At 32.8% G+C, this 11469-nt stretch overlaps 1 protein-coding gene across 1 annotated transcript; it reads right to left on the reverse strand.

The window, feature by feature from the left end:
• Window positions 1–1245: 1245 nt before the first annotated feature.
• LOC107897352 (ABC transporter G family member 29) lies at window positions 1246–9347 on the reverse strand. The gene is made up of 20 exons (XM_016822787.2): window positions 8939–9347; window positions 7255–7464; window positions 6934–7018; window positions 6668–6827; window positions 6466–6542; window positions 6313–6366; window positions 6127–6217; window positions 5708–6009; window positions 5030–5628; window positions 4740–4900; window positions 4508–4617; window positions 4242–4395; window positions 3997–4157; window positions 3591–3923; window positions 3128–3502; window positions 2921–3054; window positions 2613–2840; window positions 2337–2508; window positions 1923–2177; window positions 1246–1829 (listed from the first exon to the last, which is right to left on the reverse strand). The coding sequence occupies exons 1-20, from the start codon at window positions 9343–9345 to the stop codon at window positions 1557–1559; spliced, it is 4341 nt and encodes a 1446-aa protein (XP_016678276.2). The 5' UTR covers window positions 9346–9347; the 3' UTR covers window positions 1246–1556.
• Between the last annotated feature and the right edge of the window lie 2122 nt (window positions 9348–11469).

Consider the following 11469-nt stretch of genomic DNA (forward strand, 5'->3'; position numbering starts at 1 on the left):
TGTAATGATATTGAATGTCAAACTATGATTGTCATTTTATGTTGGCTACTTTGGAAAAATAAGAATTCGTCTGTTTTTTTTAATAGTCACAGGTGCACCCAAGTCATCATGGATACAAGTTACACGTGGGCTAGGAGTTATCGGTATTTAGATGTGAAATTGAAACTGCCAAGAACCATGATGATCCTTTCGAGTTGGTTACCTCCAGAAACGGCTTGGATAAAGCTTAACTCAGATGGGGCGGTGTCGATTAGTGGGCAAAATGCTTCCATTGGATGAGTGTTAAGGATTCGAATGCAAACTGGTTGTGGGGTTATATGATGAGTTTCAGCAAAGAATTAGTTTTTTAAAGTTGAAACAAGAGCTATGTTGGAAGGCCTTTTTATAGCTTCGGAGAAGGGGTTTAGAAAGGTTGAAGTTGAGTGTGATAATGCTTTGTTGATTGAACTTCTATTGTCTGGTGGAGGAACTAATAATATTTTAATGGAATTAAGGTTATTATATAAGTTGTCGCGTCAAAGATGGGAGGTTCGCATTTGATATATTCCGAGAGATTAGAATAGAGTTGCAGATCATATGGCTAAATGTGCTAATACAATAGACTCTTTGCTCCGTTTGTTTGCAGTTCCATCAGTTTTGGTTATAAGTTTGTTGGTTGAAGATCGCAATGGGTCTAGATCATTTTAACTTATGATTTTATTGTTGTAATCGCTTAATGCTGTTTCTTTTCTACAAAAAAAAAATTGAACTTTATCGGAACAAAGGACCAACACAAACTTGAATGAGAAATAAATTTCTCATCACATTGCTATTAGAACCCTGGATAAAATTTGGTGTACACCTATTAGAATCACTTCTATATCTAATTAGTTCTAGATCCTAAAATAAGGTATCATCGTAGTCTTAGTCATGCATGAGCATGGAATATGGATGGGATTTTTTTAGGTTAAAGTATTTTGTTAATCCCTATATTTGTATAAAATTTGAGATTTAGTCATTGTACTTTTAAAGTTAAAATAATTCATCTTATTTTATTGGTTTAAAAATATCAATCCAATCCTTAAAGTCATAAGTATTTTCTGTCAAAATTTGTCAACTTGTATTTTTAATTAAGTCGTCCTCATATAATATGAGATATGATTGATAGAAAATAAACATGTTAAGTTGACATTTTTTTCTTGTAAAAAATACAAATGATAATAATGATTGGATTACAATTTTTAAATTGAAAAAATAGAAAATTGAAATGTTAACTTTTAAAGTAAATGGAGTAAATCTCAAATTCTATACAAGTGGATGGACTAACGACATATTTTAACTTATTCTTATGTCTAGTTCCTATTCCTATTGAAAGGAACTAGGACCCTATCCAATAAATATGTCCACCCTATATCCCGGAAACAGAAATCAAACTCCTTTATTTAGAAATAGCATGTAGTATTGGAAAACATAATCAACAATCTCATACATTTGGCATCAATTTACAATGATCATTCTTGAGCTAAATAGTCATAACATGTTAAAAGGTGAAGAAGTGATTGCATAGAAATGTTCCTCTATCGAACTTGGAAGTTCAGCAACTTGATGCATAACCCAAACATGAATGCAAAGAACAATGGGAAAACAACCAAAACCACAGCAACTGCCCACAGGAAATCATGGTGAAACCCGAAATGGTGTTCTAAGTACCATTTAATAGTAGGGTCAAGCTTCATCCCTTGTACTTCTATAGTGCGCTCATCATCTCCATACTGCGACGTGATCAATCCATATACTGTCCATGCCATTGGGCAGATCCAATAATACCATATCCACCATGGAGGGATTCTCTGAAATTTCAAAGAAAATGAATCAATTTCTATCATCACATATTGTTGGGATTATTAATACACATAAGTTGCTTGCGAAAGAAGTTAACATACTGGTTTTGGAATGTAGAAGCCGGAGAAAAGATTAAAGAGTGCATAGAAAGCAGCAGCTAAGATGGCAGCTACTTGAACATTTGGAGAGATGGCAACAGCCATCATCCCGTAGTATGTGAAGTAAAGGAAGGTGCAGAAGTTAACAAAAAAGAACCAGAAGAACTTTTTCGCCATCCAGTTGAACTTCATCATAGCATACACAATAAGTGTAAAATATGAAGATTGGGTTACCACAAATGGTATTTCTACTATTACCTGGATGCCATATCAAAATTAATTTATAAGATGAGAGTAGATTAGTCAAATGACATAAACACACTGGCATTGATAGTTTGACACGAGTTTCCATCCTGTTGAAGTGATTGATTCTTGAAACAAAGTGCCAAAAAGTATTAAGCCTTCACTACCTCTCACCTGTGCAATTGCATAAGGTAATGCAGAGTACATTCCGGCTGCTCTTTCTCGATAAAATATGCTTCTTTCAATGGCTACAACTGGTTGGGCTGTTTGGCAGTTATTAACTCCGAGAAACATGGCAGCTACATACATGCCTCCCGTTATCACAGAAACCTGAGTTGCATTTTTCCTGAACCACAGAACAATAAAAAAGAAAACAGAATGCATCATTTAGGGGACATTTTGAAAATTTTGAGTCATATAGTAAATGAGAAGTGAAAGATTGAGTCAGACATTTTTGTTCCAGCTCCCCAGAAAATTGATCCGATGATTAGAGCTGCAATCAAAGTGAAACCTAATCTGACAAGGTTATATTCAGGGGTTCTCCAGTAAGCTTTGAATTGCTTCCAGAGGCAACATCTGAACTGCCCCCACATAGGCTGAGAATATTGAGTGATGAAATGTAGGTCGTTAGCTCCAGGAGGTGGTGTGCTTAGCGCTTTTACTAAAGCTTGGTTTTGCCTAATCAAACACATTTATGTTAGCTTGGAATCACACAAGAGCTTCAAAAACTGTCTTGTGAGCATTAAATAATAGCTTACTGATACAAAGACGATGACTTATAATGCTCCGCAAAGTCAATTCCAAGTTGTGCTTCAACTGCTGCTGAGCTCACTTCTAGCATCCAAGTTGCTGGATTTTGTTTCTCCTTAATTTTGGGAATACCAGGAACTGCCTGCAATAAGGTTCGGATGAGTTAAAGGTTTATCCAAATCATTTCATAAACAACTTTTAGGGTGATAAGTCACCTCAAAATATTCAATAATCTTTTGGGAATTTCGACCCAATCGTCCAAAGTAGATTACTTGTCCCCCACGTTTCATCAATAACAATTCATCAAAGGCTTCAAATATATCGATGCTAGGTTGATGAATTGTGCAGACGACAGTTCTACCAGTATCCACAGTGTTTCTCACAGTTCTCATGACGATAGCAGCCGCCCTTGCATCAAGCCCAGATGTAGGTTCGTCCATGAAAATAATTGAAGGATTAGCAACAAGCTCTACTGCAATTGTCAATCTTTTTCTCTGCTCTGTTGACAGCCCTGTAACTCCAGGCAGCCCTACTAGGCCATCTTTCAGATCGTCTAACTCTACCAGTTTCATCACTTGATCCACAAAAGTCTAAACCATAAAACCCAAGAAAAATATTGGTTTTCTACTTAATTTAATATCAGTAATTAAGTTGTAATTGTACAATTAATACTCTTACCATTTTTTCTTTATTGTTAATTTCTTTAGGAAGTCTAAGGAAAGCCGAAAAAATCAGGGATTCCCTGACCGTGATTTGGGGTGAGTGTATATCAGTTTGTTCACAATATCCAGAGACTCTGGCGAAAGTTTCTTGCCTTTTGGGGAATCCTGATATTCTAACATCACCTTCAATGTATCCACCAGTTTTTCTTCCAGCCAAAACATCCATCAACGTAGTCTTCCCAGCTCCACTAACTCCCATTAAAGCGGTCAAAATTCCAGGCCTAAATGCACCTGTTGCTTCTCGAAGTAATTGCAACCTGTTCTCTGCTAAGCCTTGTGCCTTCATTTCCTATTTAAAAAGCAGGTAAGGTGAAGGATGGCATTCAAATAAATAAAAGAGAAAGTGAAAAATGATCTCTTACTGCAGGCATGTCAACATAGTAGTTCACTTTGTCAAATGACATTGCTAAAGGAGTGAATGGAAGAACCATTCCTTTCTTGGTTGTTGCTCGTGTTGGATTTGATTGACTGTCTGTCTCATCGCCTGTATCTTGTGGAAGTACTGCTTGTGGGCCTGCCGGAGCTGTTATAATCCATGCAAAGAATATCACAGGTCAGTTATCCTACAAGGCAAAATGAGAAGCAGGAAAGCAATGCTAATACTTACGGTTCAGATAAGTGAGTGCCAGGGTAAATAGGACATTGAAAAGGATACAGAACCCCAGAAGAGCTCCTACACCAATCCAATACCAATTTTTATTACGATATATTTCTAATTCTTCAAGCATTGCCACCCCCAATTCGGTTACGTTGTCAGAAGCCTGGATTGCAATTGGAATATTCATAAAATTTCAACTTGATCCAATGTATGGTTGGTATTAAAGTAAAACACGTATTTTTTGAATGTAAGAAAGATGGCGGAGAATAGTATACCCGTCTTTTAATCCACCTTGGAGCATACATTTCATTAACAGAAAGAGAAGTGTAACCATATGTCAAAGGTGAAAGCCAGTAACCCCATTTCCACCATTTAGGTATTTGAGCTGTTTCATAAAAGTAAGCCTTAGTCAATTCTAAGGTCAAGGTGCAAAGTTCAAGCATACTGAAAACTCTTTGAATTAATTAATTTCTGAAGAGAGAAATTAAGGTTGTTTTTGGTGCTTACTTCTAGGAAGGGTGAAACCTCCCAGAAATGCCACAAACATCAGAGCAAACATTCCGCCAGTGTTTGAAACAACTATGGTCCTGCAGACCCCTGAGATGAGCCTAAATAATGAAGCAGACATTTGTTGGATCATAAATACCACAAGCATTTTCTTGAAAAACCTGCATATGAACATGGAAAACTCTCTACCTTAGTACTACAAGAAAAACTGGCAGATGATTCAGAACTTGTTGTAAGGGCTAATAGTTCGCCAAAACTGATTAATGGAATTAGAGATATGGTTTTTAGACCTGTCAGCCCCTGGTGCAAATCCTATGGGGTAGTATGTCAGTGTCATCCAAGCAATTGTCTCAAAAATGGCTAAAGGTATCTTTGTCACGAGTAATGGGATGGCGAATGCCCATGCCGGATAGAGTAAGTGGTCTCTTTGCTTGAAAAAAACTGGAAGCCTAGTGATCATAAGTGAAATCTCAGGATAACCATTGAACATGTTGGTGATAAGTGAATAGAGAAGAGCACCGTTGTATAGCAATGCATCTTCTTCATCCCTATGATGCAATCTAGTCCTGAGAAACACTGTCGATGCGAAGAATGCTATAATAATAATCTGAGTTGTCTTGAAGATATAAAAGAATGAGTTTCTCTTCATCAGTAACACTTCTTTATCCCAGCAGGCCTTAAGAAGTTCAAGTTTTGTTACTGAATATCTTGAGAAGACTAAGGCTGCTTTGTGGCCCCTGGACTTATCAAAAGGCATCGAGAGCTCGTTTGCTAGCTGCACTCCAACATGGAACTTCTTAAACCTATTTGCAAACTCAGTAACTAGAACATAACTGTATGGTTTACTTCCATCTGCCCAATACTGTTCTTGATCCTTTTTTGAAGTAACCTGCAATAGTGGCATTTGCTCCTCAGTTATTATTGAGTTTTAAATGATGCTTCTTACATTACAACCATGATGTTTTTACCTCTTGCAAGAAATCTGCAACCCCCTTCCTCTCAGGACATTTGAACCCACAGCTCTCGAAGAATTCAACGACATGCTCCCGTGGACCTTGATAAACAATCCGACCTTCAGAGATGAGCACTATATCATCAAAGAGATCAAACGTCTCAGGAGCTGGCTGTAGTAAGGACATAAAGATAGTGGCATCTGTTAGATGAGCAATCTGTTGCAAGCACTTGACAACTTGATATGTCGTGGAACTATCAAGGCCGGTTGATATCTCATCCATGAACAATGTTTTGGTTGGCCCAACGATCATCTCTCCTGCATTAATTTTAACCAAATATGGGATTTAAATCTTCTACATTAATGGAAATGGAAGGTCATAAATCACATAATTTACGATTAATTTGTTAAGTAAATATAATCAATTTATTAAACCTGTTGTTACTCGTTTTTTCTGTCCTCCAGATATGCCTCTAATCATCTGATCTCCAACTATTGTATCCTTGCATATATCGAGGCCCAACATCTAAACATTTGATTTAGTTTTAAAATTAATTTTATTTTGAAATTTTAATGAAATACACAAATCATATTTTGGTGTAAAGTAGTATCTGATCGTACTTTGAGAATGTAGTCAGTGACAAGACTGCTTTCAGCTCCTTCAATTGCAGTTGCCTGGAATTGAAGTGGCAAGTAAATAAAAATAAAATAAAATTATGAAGTTAAATTAAACCTAAATTAGGTGCTTAGTTTTTATTGCTTTATGAGATTTACCTTCATGAAAAGGTCAACTTCTGGTTCAGGGTAAATGCCTGCGTACTTTTCCCTCCTCGCAAGTTCACTTAAAAGGTCTGTTACAGACAGACAGGTTAATATCTAAAAATCTCCCAACTAAAACCTTGAAATTCATGTGTCTGTAAGCATATATAGATGTTTTGTAATTATAAAGTAATTTATCTTCATTATCGATAAATACCATATCGAGTTCCAACCCCTTGGCACCTTGCAGAGAAATCTAAGGTTTCTTGAACTGTCATTTCTGGAACATGAACATCATGTTGGCTGATATATGCAGAGGTCTTTTGGGGAACAAATTCATTGAGTTTGTACCCATTGTAGCTTACTTCCCCACTAACCTGTTTCATTAAAAAAAATTCAATATATTTGTTAGTTTAATGAATCACCGTAAGCTATTCCGTTGCATGCAAGGTACCGAATCAAGTTTAGTTGGTACTTGTTGACCTTTAAGCTTGGATCCAATTTTCCAGCCAATGCAAGCAAAAGGGTTGTTTTTCCAGAGGATGGTGGGCCTAGCAAAAGGGTCATCCTGTAAATGGAAAGGTAAATGATGGTGATGATGACAACGACGATGACGATAAAAGTTATATTAATATCAACTTCAGACCTACTAAATGAATTAAACTAAAACTTAGGGATGTGTGTATCATATCAACCAAGTTATTGGTGGGAAGAGAACTTGAGAGTATGTCAACTATTTGGAACCCTAGTTTAGGTATAAAAATTAAAAAGCTTTAGTTGAGCATTTTTAGTAAATAAAATTACCTGGATGGTTTGATAATACCAGAGATATCCTTAAGGATATTAAGTTTGGTTGGCTTGGACAACCTAATACCAAGCATGGCAAGAGCTAATTCAGCAATATTTTGAGCCGAATTTACAAGAGTTGGAAGAGCTCTGCTACCCAGATAGGTTTCTGCTTCAATGTTCAAACGCTCATACCTAACTTCCACTTTAGGAAGTCGAATCCCCACCCTGCAAATAGGAGTGAATTAATACTCATGACCTTGCCTTACCGAATCTATTGGGAAACTTTAAATTTCTTTGTATCCAATATCAGGGCGAAGGAAAAAGTTATTTGGGTGGAATTAAGTTATTCTTTTTTAGCTAAAATGGAATTTTAATGTTGTATTAATTTATATTTTTATAATTTTTAAAGGAATAAATTAAAATTTATCATTTTAGTTTTCTTTAGTTTTTAATGTCTTAACAAGAGAAAATTTGCAACATAATTACAAGACTAGCAAAAAGTTACAAAATTTATGGGAAACTTAAGAAATAATTAAATATAATTTAATGAATAATACAATCACCATTCATCACAACTCAAATAAATAAATAAATTTAACTTGACACTCTTTTTTGATTTGGGCTAAACTTTTTTTGAGCCCATTTAATATTTGAACTTGACTTTTTTTTTCTTAATTTAGTATCTAAGTTTTTTTCTTTTTTAGGTTTAATTTAATACTTAAATTTATTAAATGTTATACAAATTAGGCAAAATACTAATGGTGTTAAATTTCTTTTCTTATGCTACAAAAAAAATATTGTCAGTATTAGAGGAAGTTTATGTTAAAAATAGTTATTAAGCTTTCCTTAACGAATTATTAAATAAGGAAAAAAAAGTTTTGAAAGCCCAAATTAAAAAATTCATTATTTTATTAATAAAATAATTAATTAAATAAATAAAACTAAAAATAATTGAACATATAAAATATAAAAAAAATATCATATCGTCTTTCACATGTCGGTCATACATTGATGAGTTTTGCTACATCATAAAAGAATAACATTATTAGTTTATTGGAGTAATTTGTAAAACGTTTGACAAGTTCAAGTAACAAATTGAACAAAAAAAGATAGTAAGTACCAAATTAAGAAAAAGAGTCAAGTTTAGGTGTCAAATTAAAAAAAATGTCATGTTTGGGTACTAAATTGGACCAAAAAATGTCTAGATACCAAATTAAAAAAAAAGTGTCAAGATCAAGTACCAAATATTTTATATTAAGCCTAGATTTAATAACAATATAATATATAAAAACAGTCTGTATTATTTAACACTATCATAAAAAAATTAAAATTTAACATTTTATTCAAATTAGTATTATTTAGCATCAATTCAATCAGAAAATAATAAAATTACTCCTAGTTTACAACATAAATTGTATTATTTTGATGATGTTTTTATAATTTTATATATTTATATAAAAAAATAAAAAAACACACATGAAAAGATTTAAACTCAAATTTCTATAATTTTCAATTTTTGTAATTTTCAATTCAACTAAAATATATATATATTTTGTAAATATATTTGTTATATAATTTTGTTTTTGAGTTAGATCATAAGTCTGCACAGCTTATTGAATCGAACAGTGGGTTGGTGAAAAAATTTGCAAGAAAAGATTTAGCAATTGAGCAAAATTATATTAGCATAAAAGAAACTTACTTATCAAGTCTGTTTCTAAACCTCCTCAAGAACTTCTCGTTGTCTTCTTCAGTAACCTTAAGCAGTGCGTTAATGAATCTCTGTCGGTCATCCATGTCCAGCTTTCTCACGTCAACTTCTCTTGGACCAAACTTGTTGGTGTTTCCATCATCATTCTCCACAAAAGAATTCATGATACTTGTTCTTAACCTATCATAAGTTGGCAACTTCTCTATAGCAGCCCATTTCAGAGCTTCTTCATCGTCTTCCTCAGCTCCAGTGTTTCGCGCTGCAAAAACATCATCCATTGTCCAATGGTTCTTGCTCAAGCTGAGCCTTATACCACTACTCAGGTTATTATGGCTTGAACTACTCCTTGGACTTCTTGCTTTCTCTATACCATCCATTGCATATATATTTTCCTGCATCAAAATTTCAAATGAAATGAATATTAAGGTTCATGTTACAAAGATTCAAACAGTGTGATATCAGACATCAAATAAATGGATTGGGAATCAAATTTTCAATAATTTGGATGTATATGATCAAGCTTATATTTACTTGCTTTGTAAAAGTAATTATGGAAGATGATGTTTATAGCTAAGAATGGAGCAAGGTGCCAATATATATATACACGTAAAGTGGAACTGTTCTTAGTCAGATGAACTTCAATATTCTTTGACTTTTGAGTACCCTAAACCATTATCCGAATAATTCATTGGTTAACCCCTACCCTAATTCCTTTACTTCATTTTTCAAACGTTAAAGACGTGTAACTCTTCTTCACCTAAAAAATGAAAAAGGAACGTGCAACTCATTGTTTTACACGATTATCACATTGTTTTTACATGCCCGTTTAGGGTTGGCGGTTGTACGGTTTGACTATTTTGTCTCGATTTCTTCCAAATAGATTTTATTCACTGTTTAAAGACTTTTATTTTAATATTCATATAATTTTATAATTAATTTCAAGCAAACAAAAATTATCTTTATTATCAAAATACTAATTTAGACTGGAGCTACTTGAATATTGAATGATATTATCGAATGCAGAGCGTCCCAAGTTGTGTAAGTAGCTTAATTTTTTTATATAATATTACCAACAAAGGTTAAGTATAATGATAATAAATATTGTATTCTAAAATTTTGTAAAATTTTAAGAAAATTTATTTAATATATTGTTGGTAGAGTTTTTAAACTCAACAAATAAAATTAGGGGTAATCAGTCGTTCTATAAAAATATAATAATATATTAAAAAAATATGTACTTAAAAATTAAGACACATGTTAATTTTTCAAGATTACTTGTACAATAAAAAAAAGTACACTATTAGTTTAACAAATATTCACCAGTAGTTTTAATTCTTAAAAAATAATATTATTAGGAAAAATAACCACATATTAGATTTAAACAAAAACATCAACACGAGATTTTGTAAGTTATTATTCAAATTACTATTCATTTAGGATGTTTGTAATTTCTATTCATTTAACTGTGGAAAATTAATGATTGAATTTAAATTAAAATATGTTTGTTATATTTTTGGGAAGGTGAATATTTAGCTAATAAGTTACAATTTGGAGTGCTCGATACATGTAAATTTAAAATTTTTTGTAAACGATTTTATATATAAAAAAAATTAGTTAAATTTTATTATTAGTTCTTATACTTTTTGAAAGTTGTGAATTTAGTCTGTATATTTTAACTTGATCCATTTTAATCCTTATACTTTTTAGATTTTGAAAATTTAGTCTTGTTCCAAATAGTAGCAAGTAAATATATTTGGTTAAATTCAATTACTAATTATGTGCTATGTGTACCGGTGTAGGTTTGGTATATATTCTCCAACTGGATCATTCTAAGTCCCCATACTTTTCGAATTTTGAAATTCCAATCTTGACACAATCGTTAACCCATTAACTGGATTTTTAGTGAGTAATATGTGGAAATAACAACTTGAAATAACATTACACATGATAACGCGTCAAATTTTAAAAATAATAGAACTTAACTTAATAAATTTAATATTTATTATTTTATGAGCACTAAAATTTTAATATTTGAAAAATGAAGGAGCTAAAAGTGACCAAACTAAAATGACAACTTTTATAAAATACATGGGTGAATAACATAATTTAACCAAAATTATTATAAGGTGGTTTTTATATATGAATGATCATAGTAATACATATGGACTAATGTAAAATTTCTAATGTTATATCGAAATTTTAAGGTGATATTAAAATTTCTAATACTATATTAAAATTTTTAATATCATACCAAAATATTTAACGTTATATCACACTATAGGAAAATAGGGCTTTAGCGGCGTTTTATCAAAAAACGCCACAAAAATTGTAAAACATAGAGCAATAGCGGCATTTGACCAAAAACGCCGCTAAAAACAGAGCAATAGCGGCATTTTTTGTTAAAACGCCGCTAAAAATAGAGCATTAGCGGCTCTTTTGGTAAAACGCCGCTAAAAGCCAGAGCATTAGCGGCGCTTTTGGTAAAACGCCGCTAAAAGTCATATAACCCCTGAAACTCTAAA

Source organism: Gossypium hirsutum, chromosome A10 (genome assembly GCF_007990345.1).
Source record: "Gossypium hirsutum isolate 1008001.06 chromosome A10, Gossypium_hirsutum_v2.1, whole genome shotgun sequence".
NCBI lineage: Eukaryota > Viridiplantae > Streptophyta > Magnoliopsida > Malvales > Malvaceae > Gossypium > Gossypium hirsutum.